General features: G+C 44.8%; 1 protein-coding gene across 1 annotated transcript in view; it reads left to right on the plus strand.

Annotated features, from left to right (window-relative positions):
- Window positions 1–247: 247 nt before the first annotated feature.
- Window positions 248–16,037, plus strand: part of egln2 (egl-9 family hypoxia-inducible factor 2) — a 19,241-nt gene continuing 3,451 nt past the window's right edge. Inside the window, exons 1-4 of the mRNA XM_030778746.1 lie at window positions 248–483; window positions 1,438–2,831; window positions 15,213–15,332; window positions 15,693–15,829. Coding sequence (XP_030634606.1) covers window positions 1,674–2,831; window positions 15,213–15,332; window positions 15,693–15,829 — 1,415 coding nt within the window. The 5' untranslated portion in view covers window positions 248–483; window positions 1,438–1,673. The remainder of the gene's footprint in view (window positions 484–1,437; window positions 2,832–15,212; window positions 15,333–15,692; window positions 15,830–16,037) is intronic.

Genomic DNA, 16,037 nt, shown 5'->3' on the forward strand with positions numbered 1-16,037 from the left:
CAGTTTAAAAAAGTGACATCGTTATCTGTTGTCAATTGAATGTGACACATACATTTTTAGATATTTGTTTTGAATATAAAAGCCAACAAAATGTAAAGTTCTCTCTTGCGTGCAGTGATTATTTGTTTTCGTTGCGGGCCACGGTGTCACGTGACGCCTGTGCGCACGTGTAACTGACAGAATCGGTAATGGAGAGAGAGCAAGAGAAAAAAGAGCGAGAGAGGCACACAGAGAGAAAGAGAGAGAGAGCGAGCGGAGGGAAGAGGTGCTCCTAGAGCAGAGTGAGCCGATACTAAGCGTAAACTTGTCTGTTTCCCCATGCAGTATTTGTACAGTCTGCATTTGACGTCGTTTAATTTTGAAGTTGTGGATATGTGTTTTTTAAATTTAATATGAATCAGAGTATTTCGGCCATGGGCGTACGAATCCCGGAAATTATATGGGCTCTTAATCAGTCGTTTTCAGCGCCTTTGCCGCTAAGAGGTAAGCAGTGGTAAGTCTGTTATATGTAGAACTATAAATGTTGCTAAAAATGTTGGCTGATTTCATGATGTTGAATGTAAAACCTTACATTGTAGTTATACAAATTGAGTAAATTATTAAATTTCATAGTGTGAAATAGTTGCCGGCTTAACCAATATCGCGTCACAATGGAGGGTAAAAAAACAGAATTTTAAAAATTCGTCATGCTTTTGTTTATTGGTGGTGTTTGCGGTTTCAAGACTTCTCGTTAACTGTGGTTACTACAAAAAGTCTCATATATCATGCTGCATTTTGTATGCCTCAGTTTGTCAAGAGTATACACATATGTTTCATAAGAGATACCCTGGCTTCTATTTTAGGCTTAAAGTCTGTCAGCAGGGATATATAATGCTAAATTGTTCGGAGAAGAGGGAAAAAATTGCTAATTAAAAGTTAGAACATACGTAGGTTAGCTTATGCCTTCGATTAAATAGTTCAATCATATATATATATATATATATATATACAGAATTGTTCAAAACATTAACAGATTCCTGTGAACAATTCATTTATATTTCTATGCTACTCAGAGAAACTATACAGCCTATATATTTATATGTGTGTATGTGTATATATAGCCTATCGGTGTCTTTTGTATTTTTCCTTGTGTCATTTAACGTAAGTTACCTACAAGTATATTTAGGCAGTTATAAAGACAAATGTCATAGTCAAATGCTATGTCATATATTAATGCGGCCCATTGCACTCCGTGTGTCAGTGCGGACTTTGATCGTCATAACCATTTCGAAGTTTGCTGTTACGTGGCCATTTAATGAAGCCTCTTCATATATTTTCTGTGTTTTGAAAAATAAATATAAAAAGAAAGTAGACTCATATGTCCATATGTTTTATGACTGACGTATACATGGTCAGCTTTGATGAGGCCGTTTATAACTCCGCTATTGCTCTTCATAGGAATGAATGAATCCGGGGGAGAACGCTCGTGGAATGTAAAAAAACTACGTCTAGGAGTTTAAACCGCCAAGAAATAAAGATTTTTTTTTTAACTATGAAAGTTTTAAACTGTGCTGCGTTCGTTTGTGCTCACAGCGCCGCCAGTTGTGCTGCGCACAGACGTTTGTTCAGAGGATTTAGTAGAAAATGAATGTTGGACGTGAGCTACGTGCGCATCTAGGAGTAGACGAGATGAAATGGAGAGCTTGGAACGCACGGACCTTTTAAACACAAGCTCTCCCCGCGGAAACGACAGTATTTCTTCGACGCCGGAGAAAGTCACACGCAGCTCCTCTGATGTTCATAAAGCGGTAAAAATGGGACTGAACGCGTACTGCACTCCGTCGGCGGGGACCACCACAGCCGCTGAGCTTTTGACTGGCTTAGCTTCCAAAACGGTGGGTCCCGGGATCACAGTTCTAAAGAAAGAGACAAAAACCGGCTTGCCAGTCTACAACGGTGGTGTAGTGTCCCCGTCAGCTACTACAGAAGGGAACTGCAATGGAGTACCAGCACAGACGCCTAACGGCTACTCGCAATTGAAGGGGGTACACGAGACCCCGAATGGGGCACTGTGGCCGGTGGAAAACTCGGACAGAGCACAATGTGACAAATGCCCTGTTCTACAGAAGAGAACAAACGGAGAATTAAGATGCAAACAGTTGCATCATCAGAGGAAGAGTGATGAAGAAAACAGGGACACAGGGAAGGGGGTTTTAGGTAGCGGGGGTGTAGGGTTGACAGGGACTCCGGACACATCTCATGCGACGGACGCTTATCACTCCTCAGACTGCAAGAGGAGGCGGGTGGACAACGACCCCAAAACAGACACAGGTCCTAAAAGCACCAGGGCTGTCGTCCCTCTCGCTGCCCATAGCAACCATAACCACGACAGCAGCCAGCACGGTCAGCCTACTCATGCCAGACCCCACCACAACGGACATAAGGTAATGCCAAATTCTGTAGGGGGGCAAACATCGCCAATTGAAGCCCCTTCCATACCTCCGATAGGTTCGGGCTGGTCTCCAGAACTCATGGCACAGCAGTATATTATACCTTGCATGAAATACTACGGTATATGTGTAAAAGATGGCTTTCTGGGACCACGGCTGGGGGAGCGTGTGTTGGAGGAGGTGGAGACACTAAACCACAGCGGGAAGTTCCGCGGCGGGCAGCTGGTCAGCCAGAGGAGCATCCCTTCCCGCAGTATCCGTGGAGACCAGATTGCCTGGGTGGAGGGTCGGGAACCTGGCTGCGAGAACATCGGCACGCTCATGGCCCACATCGACGAAGCGGTGATGCACAGTGCTGCTAACGGCAAGCTCGGGGATTATGTCATCAACGGACGTACAAAGGTGAGAGTGCAGGAGGGGGGGGGGGCGTGGCAGATGTGTTTGGGGTTACCATGACGACAGGTGCTGCTGTGCACTGGACACTGTATGGACCACCAGTTGTACCCTACATGTGTAACTGAGAGGTGTGTGTGTGTGTGTGTGTGTGTTGGGCACTGGTGTTAATGTGTTCTGAATGAGTCTGGACCAGCTGTCAGCATGAATATGGGTATCTGTTGTACCTCACAGCGTTGAGAGCAATTGTTATTGAGGGGGGTGGAGTTAAACACAGGAAGATTCGCGAGAAGAAACAGCCACATAGAGCCGGGGGGGGGGGGGGGGGGGGGGGGGGGGGGGGGATTTGCCTCCCTTTTGAGTCACTGTGAAATGCAGCGACACAAAGCTGGAACATTCAGGCCAAGGTTCTGTTAGCTCTCTAGGGTGTGGGTTCTAGAAGGTTCTGCTGGCGAAGCACTGAAAAGATCTGCTCTCGCTAAAATACAAAAGTGATCCTTAATAACCCCGAAAATGTCAGCCCCTTACTTTGTCCGTGAGATGTGCCTGAAATCCCAGTGCTCTTGCTCTCTCTCTCTCTCTTTTTTTAATGTTAGTTTCCAGTGAAGTGTCCTGAGCCACAAATGTTTTTTTGTGGACTGCCATTTGCAGGTTCGACTACCTCTTCCCTCTTTTGGATCACTGCCTTAGGTCTGATTGCAACACTGTTTTACACACAGTCTGTAGCCCTGTCCTTAGCATAAGCCCCTCTCTCCTCCCAGTCTTCATCCAAATGTTGACTCATAACAGCTTTTTTACTTCATTTTTCAAGGTAAAATCGGAAGCGATAACGAACAGTTGTCACTAATACCAAGTGAATGACTACCAATGTGAGTTGGTTTTTTTTGTTTGTTTTTTTTTTGCTTTAATTATACACTCTTTAAATGTCTTTAGGGCTTTACCGTCTGCTCTGACCGTGGTTTTACTCTGGTAATTGTAGTTCTCTATCGGTCTCGGTCGCACCGAGCCGGAACGCGATGGGCGTACGGTGTCCGTCGTGCCACGGGGCAGAGTCCCGTTCTGCTGCCAGTCTGGTGCGTAGCCCTTTGTACCACAGACTGTTGCCAGTTCATCAGGGAAATCCGCAGTCTTTTTCTCTCTCCGTATCTGTGCCCTGGATCAGTGTTTCTCTGCCTTTGAAGACTGCCTCTCTCAATCTTCATCTCCAGCCCGCACACAAACAATACATTCTTACCACTGGTTCAGTAAGAGGGTGTGTGTGTGTGTGTGTGTGTGTGTGTGTGTGTGCGTGCACGTGCCTGTGTGTGCATGCATACCTTCACTGTTTATATGTCTTTTACATTTAGTTTATATGTACTTTAAACAACTGAAGTCTTCAGTACGCATACCGAGTTACAGACATTTGATAGGTTCAGCTTTTAATATAATATTCTGGAGACTAATTGCATCACTTATTCGTCCCTTGTTCATGTTTGTTCTTGAACTCAGAAGTGCTTCACCATAAAATGACGGTCGCGAACATTTCAAAACTTCTTTTTTCCCCTAGATTGCTTTTTTCTTTTTTTTTTTCTTTTTTTTATTCAAGTTTGTCAGATCCTGATATTTTGCGCATGACTCAGTATGACTAAATATCGATTGTCGTTTCGTTTCCTTATTTTTGACGGCACATGAATGACTTCATTTTTATGTGACAAGTCAGAGAAAATACACTCTTTAGGATTAGTCACTGGGAAGCTATTAAAACACCGCTGAGCCCTCGGACAGTTATTATACGTAAAACCTGAAACGGGTATTCTATTAAATATAATAGAATACCACAAACCACAAACACCTTTGCGGGGGGAAAAAAAAAATGTTTTTCTGTCTCTCTCTCTCTCACTGACCCCAGACGGGTTGCGTCACTCTAATCAACCCACATATGGCTGAAGTGTAAACTTGGCCCTTATGACGCATGTCAGGTTATTTGAGCTTGTCAGATCATGCCAGCGTAGCGTCTGCTCCGTTTTATGCCCGTGTGCCTTGTGTGCAACCAGAGACGCTCTCCATGCCCCCCCCCCCCCCCAAAAAAAGAACAAAAAAAACCCCTGGCATCCTACACTTTTATCCCACCGTATCGAGACGTAAATCTAGTCGCTAGTGGCTTTGTCTCATGTTATTTTCTCAGTCTGTTTCATAATTGCGGTGTCACAATAGTTTTGTGTTTAAAGGAATGCTTCTCTTCCGCGCATTGTTTATCTTTGCCCTTCGTCTGCTGTGTGTTTTTTTTTTTTTTTAATTTAATTTAATTTAATTTTATTATTATTGCATCGTGGTGTATCGCGTGTCGACAGACATGGCGTTCAGCTGTCTGGTTTCGACTTGAATTGATCTGTTTGTGTCACGGACGCTGTTTGACGAACTAGTGCATTCTAATGACTCACCCTTTTCTGTTCACGTTAAAAGTGCTATTAGCGCTGATGTGAGTGGTCATGCCAGTATCAAACCAACAGCTAAAGTTTTGACAGCACACCCCACCCTTACACCTATTAGTTGGTGTAGATGGCCGTAACTCTAGCCGAACGACCTTTTTGTGAAACCTCGAGACTTTGAGAGGATGCTGGCAGTTTTTGGCATGGGTTTGAATTTAGCTCCACGAGGGGCCAAGATCACTCTCTCTCTCTTTCTCTCTCTCTGTCTCTCTCTCTCTCCTCTCTCCGTGAGGTCTTTGTTCTGTTCTGTCGGCCTTTATCCTGTATCCTCAACTCACCTCAGCGCTGAATTCTTCACAATTAGAGGCTGTTTGCTGAGGCCGTCCTTGTGTCCTGGTTGCTAAGTTTCCTTCTTGTCTGCTCAGTCTTTCAGTGAGTTTGGCTGAGGTTTGTTAAGAACAAGATACACACGCGCGCGCACACACACACACGCACGCACGCAAAATAAATAAATAAATAAATAAATAAGGTCAGGACAGGGGATTAGAGTTGATTGTAACTGATTCCCTGAATAGTTTCATATTTGAGGAGATTTCGGGGTGTACGTGACTGAGAAGACGTCTGTGAGCAAGTGTGTGTATGTCTGTGTTTGAATTGTGTTTATTAAATAGCCTGTCTTAGCATAACACTGTGCTTGAGTGATGTTTCATTGTCATTCCATTCCGTCTGGCAGTTTTTATCCAAGTGTTTCTGATGTCATTTATTACCGCTAAAACGTCCCATGACCAAGGGATGACGTGGTGTTTGGAAAATCTGTTTGCATTACCAACGCTGAGGTGTTCCAAGACAAAAGGTCACATCTTCACTATCAGGAACTTGCACTTTAAGTCTGTCTGTCAGCCTTAGACGGGTTCTCACCCTCTCCCTCTCTCTCTCTTTCTCTCTCTCCCTCTCTCTCTCTCTCTCTCTCTCTTCCTCTCTCTCTTCCTCTCTCTCTCTCTCTCTGCCTGCTCTGTCTTAGTCATCCATTTACTGATGTAATACAGTAATTCACTCAGACTTGTGAGCCAGAGATGGTGTATACTTTACTTTTTAGAGTTTGGAATTAGCGTGAGAAACCACCGGGGAGGCTTAGAAAAGAGGAGGTAAGAGGAGAGGCGGAAAGAGGGAAGAATGGGTGGTTGCCTGAGACATTGCCCCTCTTTTAAATCTTTTATTTTCTCTCTTCTTCACTCCTTTAGTGCACAAGTCCCCCTTTTCTCTGTCTCTATAGCTGTGAATATCCCTCTGTACCCCTTCCTCCCTCCTTTTCAATCTCTCTCTCTCTCTCTCTCTCTCTCTCTCTCTCTCTCCACTTGCACTCTCTCTCTCTAGTGCCTTATCAGCCTCTCTCTTTTGCTAGTTGGCCAAAATATTTGCCCAGCGTTTCCCTGGAAACAGGGCATGTGAAACATTGCATTGTTGCTAGCTCATGCTGCCAGTGCCCAGAGTAATGTCACAGCAGTGGCAGCATCGTACAGACTGGCTGACTCACTGATAACAGCGCTCAGAAGCTAGTCTCCATTTCTGTCAACGCTGTGTGAATCTCCCTGCCTACTACATTACAACATAGAGACACAGACAGACAGACAGACAGGGAGAGACAGAGAGAGAGAGAGAGAGAGAGAGCAGACAGGGAAAGAAGAGCGGGGTTGAAGATGTAGCTGCTTGTATCCTGTGAACAGCGGTAGTCGCATTGTTAGCACAACGTCTGCTGCAGTGTGTCCTCACATGCCCCTCCCAAAAAGAGAGAGATAGACAGAGAGAGAAAGAGTGAGAAAGAGAGAGAGAGAGAGAGATTCATGCATAGAGATACTGACACAAAGCCAGAGCAACTGTCGCCAGATGCATATATTACCCCTCCGACAGTAAGCGCAGACTAGCGTAGACGCTAACACAGAAACACAGCTTTTACACAGTCTACTCCAGAGGTCAAATAAGGAGAAACAGAGCAGGAGAGATGCATCAGTCCAACTAGACAGGCTCAGACACTAACACAGAGATCAAACACAGACTCAAAACAAGATTAATGAATTCACTCCTGTTGCAGGAGAGTACTAGTTTGCCAGGTGAAGCCAGTATACTAAAGCACAATATGAAAGAGTAGACCGATGTAATATAAAATGAAACAGGTGTAGGCTAGCATAGCGCACAGACGTCATAGAGAGAGAGGGAGAGGGAGAGAGAGAGGGAGAGAGCGTGAGAGTTTCACTAGCATAGCGCTAGCTTGCACACAGACACCTTGGGTAGCACAGTAACTTGGCAATGAGCAGTACACTGCAGCTAAGCTCCCTGAACGAGAGAATTCAGGGATGTCAAAGAGAAAGAGAACTATGAGTAAACAACTCTCCCTCAGCACAAAGGAAAGACAGCACGGCGCTCGCTTTCCTAGTGGTCTTTATCCGCTACTTCTATTTGACTACATGAGGGAAATTGTGATAAAGTCTTTACAAAACATTCATATGGTAGTTGTTTGGTGTCGCTTCAACGTATTCAGCCCTGGTTTTTTTTTTTTTTTTACTTTAGTAGAAAAAAGATACAATGAAAACAAAGGAGGTCAAAACATTGCAAAAAAAACCCCCTTCAAATGCATTTTTTTTTTTTACCCAGATGTGGATAAAATGGACATTCTGTGATGAAACAGAGTAAGGAAACGGTGAAGTAGAAAATGGGTCTTGTCTTTTCTGAGCGACTTAGGCGCTGAGGTGTCTGGTGTGTGGACGCTGAGCTCATGTTGTTTCAGAGGTTTTAGTTTTAGGGGCCACTGAGTCATAACAGGCCTTAACGACAGCTCCACCAAAGTTTCCACATTTCTTCAGCAAAAAAAAAAAAAACTCCGCCGTCCTCGGTCAAAGGGAACGCTGTGAGACCGGGTTAAAACGAAGGCCGAGTGTGTGGCTTGCACTTGGGAAATTTTAGACGCTGTTTGAGGGAGCGGCTGTTGTTCAGGAATAGCTGGAGTGTTGTTGTTTTTTTGGTCAGGTACATAGCAAGGATATCCGAAGAGAGCAGGGAGTGTAGGCTTTTGGGATATCGATGTACTGTTGAGCCATGAGCCGTGTGACAAATGGGTGTCTGTCATAACGGGCTACTCTAAGCCTGTCCCCCCCTGTGACACACAGGTGACTGTCATCCCACAGAAGTCTTATTCTGTCCCCCCTGTGACACACGGGTGACTGTCATCCAACACAAGTCTTATTCTGTCCCCCCCTGTGACACACAGGTGACTGTCATCCAACAGAAGTCTTATTCTGTCCCCCCTGTGACACACAGGTGACTGTCATCCAACAGAAGACTTACTCTGTCTCCCCTGTGACACACAGGTGACTGTCATCCAACAGAAGTCTTATTCTGTCTCCCCTGTGACACACAGGTGACTGTCATCCAACAGAAGACTTACTCTGTCTCCCCTGTGACACACAGGTGACTGTCATCCCAAAGCACTCTTACCCTGTCCCCACTGTGACACACAGGTGACTGTCGTCCTAAAGAAGTCCTATTCTGTCCCCCATGTGACACACAGGTGACTGTCATCCCAAAGCACTCTTACCCTTTGACCTTGAACACCCACACACCCACTCCTGGCTCAATGCCAATGCTGAATCATTCTGAGGTCATTTCTGCATTTAACCACACACACACACACAGAGGAGTGTATGAACACACACACACAAACACACACACACACACACAACTCAAAAGTCATTTCTGCTCTCTCTCTTTCTGACTCTCTCTCTCTCTCCCCCTCTCTCCCTTTCCCTCTTTTTCTCTCTCTCTCTTTCTCACACGTCAACACACGCACACACAAAAAACATCTATATACGTAAGTAGTGCTTTTACACAAACACGCACACGCACACGCACATGTCATCTAACTTAATCACCATTGCCCTTATCAAATCCGACCCTGATGACAGAAGAGCTATAGAAAAGGGAAGGGTAGAGCTGATGGAGAAGAATAGGATGGAGAGGAGACGTGGAGAGGAGGAGAGGAGGAGTGGAGCAGAAAGAGAGGAAAAGGAAAACGTTACTCCACATTGTGCCGCTTAAAACAGACGAATCACGCAATGCAGAAAAGGTCAACGCTGACCCGTCATGAACCCTGTGAACTCTCATCGATCCTTCATTTCGCCTCTCTCTCTCTCTCTCTCTCTCTCTCGCTCTCTCTCTCTCTCTCTCTCTCGCTCTCTCTCTCTCTCTCTCTCTCTCTCTCCCTCTCCCTCTCTCTCTGTCCCTCTCTCTCTCTCTCTCGCTCGCTCGCTCGCTCTCTCTCTCTCTCTCTCTCTCTCTCTCTCCCTCTCTCTCTGTCCCTCTCTCTGTCTCTCTCTCTCTATCCAAGATCACTTTTGCTGACAGAATCATTAATTGGCAACTTGTCCTTAGATGCCCAATCTGCCCGAAACCAGCCACTTCTCTCTCTCGCTCCCTCTCTCTCTCTCTCCCCTTCTCCACTCCACGGACACGGCCTTATCTGGCCTTTGTCATCCTCGTCATTTCTTATCTTCCTGGAAAATATTTGCTCTGTGACTTCTTTTCTCTTCCCTCTGTGCCGGCAAGCCACGCTTGCCAAGTGTATTAACGGCAGTTATTAATCCACTGATGTCATATAAATACAGATAGAGTCCATTGGACGACTGTCGGAATAACGGGGTGGGGGTGGGGGGTGTTAACTCAAAGCAAACCAGGTGATTCCTCATATTGATTCTTCCTTAACTGTTCCACAGGGAATACTTAACCATCCGTATATGAATTACTTAGTCATTTATTGCCATTGCCACATTTAACACATCTGTGGGAGTCCGTAATGCAGGCTAACAGGTCTGAGTCTAGTGAGTATGTTTTGTGAAAAACGTGTGTTTACCCTGCAGGCTAAGGCAGTGATATGGTTTTGGTTTACCAATGTGAACTTGTAAGTAACAGTTATTCACTCTCATTCAGATCATGGCCGTAGACATGCCCTGCGGTCTTTTTTTTTTTTTTTTAATTTCTGGACAAGATTGAATAACAAACTTACATAATGTGTGTGTACTAGCCACAGTTCCAGAAACAGTCAGAAAGGGGAACTTCTTCTTTTTTTTTTTTTTTTGGTCTTGGAAAGTCTGAAAAGCCCATCCTGGTACAGTTTGAGGACAGTTTTATGTTTAGAGTGAACTTTTAAAAAAGGTTTGGGCAGATATTCTTTACCCAGGATTCTGTGAGAGGGCTCTCTCATGTTGCCTCTCAGCCACTCATATGCGGGGAAATTCCGTGAGCAGACTCACCCACTTCAAGGTTCATGATCTGGACCACAACATGACCCTATGCTGAATACTTTCTCTTGTCCCCAGATTTCTCACACACACACACACACACACACACACACACACTCCCACCTTTATTCCCTTTAATGTGTAGTGTCTTGAACCCTGTCCTTATGAGTGGCCTTCCAAAAGCCACTAAATGTTCTCTCTGTACCGTGGGAACACACACAGATGTACACAGAGTCAGAGCAGACATACGGTCTCTCCTGTTGAGAATGATTTGAAGACTCAGGCCACGGGTGTGTCAGCGTAAACGATAATTGAAAGACAGAGGGAGACCCAGATGAAAAGCCATCTGGTCGTCAGTGCCCGGCCCAGCGGGGTGAAAGGTTAATCATTAGACAGCGGCCCCGCGGTGTCGGCCTAATGAACACGGCCGCGGCCGGGCCCAGTTGACCGGAGAGTCCAAAAGGGACGGAGGAAAACTCTGGCCCACGTTGGCCCGACGGGAGCCACCGTCCTTAATTTGACTTTAGTTCTCCCTTAATGAAGCAGTAACGCTTCTCATTCTCTCCATTTCAACTGAATCATTTCACTTTTGGGCGTCAGTGTCGTGTTGGCTGAACCCTGGTGCTGTTTTCAAAAGACTGTAAACAGTTTTTATCTCTCTCTCTCTCTCTCTCTCTCTCTCTCTCTTTGTTTCACTCTCCTGGGGATGAAGTTGGTTCCATCAGAATGTTTCAGTTTCGATCAGCGTAAGAGTCCTGCTTTGGTTTTTTGATGTTTTGCAGCTGTGTTGTGCATTGTTGTTTAAATTTTTACTTCCCTAAAAAGTGACTCTCTGAAATCTCGATAACAACATGGTATTTGGGCCTGAATCACTTGCAAAGAGGTTTCAATCTTACATCAGCGTATCCATTCATGACTGTAGCCTCACTCAAGTCAGTCAGTAGAGACGTACAGGAATGGTAAAAGTATTCAGATATTACACTAGAGTTAAAGTAAAGATACAACCATAAAAGAATGACTCTATAAAAAAATTCAAGTCACCCATTAAAAAATCTATTTGAGTTAAAGTCGTAAAGTATCAGGCTATTAATGTATTCATTACAAGTTTAAAAAAAAGTACAAGAGTACAAGTTGGAAAAAAAAATTGGCCTCCTGCAATTAATAAAACCCAACCATTTGCTTGTTTGTATTATACAAGTTCACATTACCATTAACGGGTTGAATCCAACCAAACTACAGTGTATCTTACTGCTCCGTGTTTTACTGGAGGGTGACAGCTTAACGAAAAGGAGATCTGCTTTCAACAGTGACCACTGAATGTTGGTGTACATCCACATCAGTCAGGTCATATTGCCACACTGCTGAAAATATCCTGAAAGAAGAGATGTTCCCAAACGCATTCAGTCTGGTATAACTTTATTAAACGAAAAAAATAACGCAATGGCTTATTGATTGACTATGCGAAATGAAACAAGTCATGACAAGAAATGAATTGTCATTAGACATGTATTGGAGTAAAAAAAGTAAATCATTTCTTTATTGATATAGTCTGGTAGAAAGTGAAAGTTGATTTGAGTACAGATCTGGAAAAAAAAACAAAAAACAAAAACAAAAACAACTTGAGCACATTAATCATGTACTTTCACCTCATTAACTTCCCGCCCCCTGGAAAAGACATCAACCAATCGCTATTTCACCGTACCGTCCACACGGTGCACAAGGCCACAGAGAAAGGAGTGGGCCCAGCCCTCTCCCACTCAGGCCACGGTGAGCTGGGCAGGGCTGCGTTGTTTGTTTACGGGCTGTGTTCTTAGAGCACACGGTGTATCTGTGTGTATACTGGCTGTGCGTGTAGCTGTGGGTCCCTGACTCGAACCCCTGTGCAGTCGGAATAGTGTGTGCTGAGGGGAAGACACCGGAGTGCCTGACTCTGTTTACGCCAACACTACACTAGTGCAGATGAGGGCTCAGATAACAGACACAGACACAGAGAGAGAGAGAGAGACAGAGAGAGAGAGAGAGAGAGAGAATAAGCGAGAGAAAGGAGTGTTTTGAAGGAAGACTAAAAAATAAAAAAAAAGATACAGACAGAAATGTAAAGATGGTGAAAGGGTAAAGAAGGAAAAGGTTTGTGTGTGTGAGAGAGAGAGAGAGAGAGAAACAGGCGTTTGTTTAGACGGTAAGGGAATGAGTTGTTCTCTCCTGGGTCTGATAAAACGTTGACCGTATCACAGAGCTGCGCTGATACACGGAACCCCGATGGCTGAAATTCGTGCCGAAACACGACCCCTCACCCTCTCCCCCCCCCCCCCCCCTCCACGCCCCACGCCCGCCCTTGAGACACTGAAAAGCTCTACCACAAGCAGAAAAAAAAGCGTTGCCAACATAACCATCCAAAAACTTATTTCCATAAAACAAACAGTCTGCCTCAGACTTAGCATCACACAGGAGTCTTTTCATGTATGAGTTACAGGATGGTCATTCAGACCAACATAACAAGCAGTGAATGAGTTCAAATGATAGTATATTACTATAGCTCACTGTTAGAGGCTGACAGGCGCTTACAGACATGGTGACCAAACACAAATCAAACATCTCACTACCTCTCTCTCCGTCTCTGTCATATGGGACATTGTGAAAACTGGACCTGATGTTGTGACCTATACAGGCTACTGATAATGTTGGAAAGTGGCTGCCCATCCCCTGATGTGGTGATATATTAGGATCTTGTGTCTAAGTCTGCCTCGCTCTTTGGTGTGGAATTTCTGCACTGCGCTCTAGTAGAGAAGGGGTTAAATTATTTAACACATTGAAAGTAGGACTGGGCGGGGACAGAATTTTGAATATGTCAGTCTGCACTTGTATTGGTGAAAAAACAGACTCCGCCCAGTGATGATGTGGTGTTTTGTGATGGGTGGGTGGGGAGGGGGGGTGGCGTTCATAGTGCCAATGCCCAGACACTTTTAAAGGGGCAGAGTAACATTTTTGGAGAGCGGATTTGCGTGCACTGTAGCAGGTGCAAGAAAAACAGGTCAGCGTTGTACTCCGCGGCTGACACGAAAACCGCCTCCCATCCCAGTCCCCCCATTCCACACACACACACACACACACTCACACACACTCAAACTCACTCACGCTCACGCACACGCACTCACACTCACGCTCACACGCACACGCACACTCACACACACACACGCACACTCGCACACACACACACTCTCACACACACACACACACACACACACACACACACATACACACGCACACACACACTCACACACACACACACACTCGCACACGCACACACACACGCACACACACACACACACACAAACACAGCCTTTTAAAGCACCAGCACCTCCCAAAAAACCCCCCAAAAAAAATTTCAACGTTTTCACTATCAGCGCACTTCGTCCACTTCATTCTCCAAAGAATTGTTTGCAGCAACCTTTGATATGCAAAAAAAAAAAGAACAATGCTTACACAATAAGATATTATTTGGAATTTGTTTAAAAAGTAGAATCGCGTGTCCTCTTAGCTAGCGGAGGATTCTGCCTGTGTATTGACTGCGTTTGGGTTCTTCCCAGGAGCTTGTTTTCCCAATCCCAGGCTCTCCCATGCTTGGTCTCCTCCCAGAGGTACAGGAGAACCCTCAGGCCTGTAAGACGAGAACCTCCCGCTCCATACAGTACCGGTATATAGAGAACAGCGTAAGAATTATTGATGAAGGAGAAGAAATGGCAAAGGTTAAGGGCATTGCTGACAACCATGAAGACCATGATGAAGAAGAAGGAGGAGCAGGTCTCTCCTCACATCTCATCCTTATCTCGTAGCTTTTTGTAAGAGGTCAAATGGAGAGGAACACAAAGGGGTGGTAGCTGAAGGGGTCTGAGTATTAATTGCTGTGACGTTTGCCGGTGCTGATGAGACACGGTAAACTAGCGGTGCAGGCAGTGTTTTTGGGTCTATCAAGCAAACCTGCCCCCCCCCCCTTCCCCCCCGCAGTGCCGATGTGAGTGCTGAGTGGCTTGTCTTTAGGAAACTAGGTCCTCTTTGTGTTCTCCAGAGTGATAGAGGTCTAATTGATGTTCCTCAGGGAAGCGTTTGTTAAATTAATCACTTTAATTAATACGTCGGACATATTTAAATTCACATCGCCCTGCTCCTTTTGAGAGAAATCTGTCTGCTTAGAAAACTGTGACCATTCTGCTGAAAGTGTGGTTTCTATAATTAGCGTGGGGTTAAAGTTTTTTTCACGCAGGGGTTTTGTGGCAAGACCACACTTTAACCTGCAGTCTGTTGTTGCACAGCAGTGAATGTTGTAAAATTCTTTTTTTTTTTTTTTCTTAATTTTTTAAAATGCTTGAAATAGATTTGAATCATTTTCAAAATTTCTCTCTTTGTCATCCTTATAGTTGTATGGCATATTGTACGTCTACAGACCTAAGCATTCAATAGTTTTTATCTGGCATAGTCAGTGCTTTTTTTAAGGTGTGCTTGAAATCTTGGAGAAGGATTTGGTTTCTCAAATCCACAGCACTTTATTAACGCAACTCATACACACATTTATGGACCGAATGTAGAGCAGACAAAAGACTCTGTTGTTGTTGTTGTTATTATTGCAGAATTGTAACTCAACACAACATCGCCATCAACATCTCTCTCTCTCTCTCTCTCTCTCTCCCTCTCTCCAGGCTATGGTAGCCTGTTACCCTGGAAACGGCACGGGGTACGTGAGGCACGTGGATAACCCTAACGGTGACGGCCGTTGCATCACCTGCATTTACTATCTCAACAAAGACTGGGATGTGAAGGTACCGTCCACACATCTCTTTGGTTCTGAGTTCCCAGCCATCTCTGTCTGCTCTTCCACCTCGAGCCTCACAAACGCTCTGCGTTTTTTTTTTTTCTTGTTTTGTTTTTTTTTTGTTTGTTTGTTTGTTTTTTCTTTCCTTCTTCTTTTTTTTTTTTTTTTTTTTTGCAGGCTGAGATATAGAGTTGTACGTAAAGATGAAACATCTAATCCCCTGTATAGTGTACAGTGAGGATTAAGGTTCTTATCAACATTGTATAATCTGATCTTTAATCTGTGCATTCCTGTGTCTCTCTCTCTCTCTCTCTCCCCCCCCTCTGTGTGTGTGTGTGTGTGTGTGTGTGTGTGTGTGTGTCTGCAGGTTCATGGGGGTCTTTTGCAGATCTACCCAGAAGGTCGGAGCGTGGTGGCTAATATAGAACCGCTTTTTGACCGTCTGCTCGTCTTCTGGTCAGACCGAAGAAACCCACACGAAGTCAAACCAGCCTACGCTACGCGGTTAGTCGCTTAATGCTACACAACTGTACCACAGCAATAAGGGTCACACACACACACACACACTCTCACACAACTTGTTTCCTGTCACCGCTCACTGACTTTAAGGTTTTGTGTTACTCACACTCCCACTCACTTCCTGACACAAGTGCTTCTCAACCTCTCACCTAATTCATCTCAGATTGTCACCAACACACATGTTCCTGTGTTT

This window comes from Chanos chanos, chromosome 6 (genome assembly GCF_902362185.1).
Source record: "Chanos chanos chromosome 6, fChaCha1.1, whole genome shotgun sequence".
NCBI lineage: Eukaryota > Metazoa > Chordata > Actinopteri > Gonorynchiformes > Chanidae > Chanos > Chanos chanos.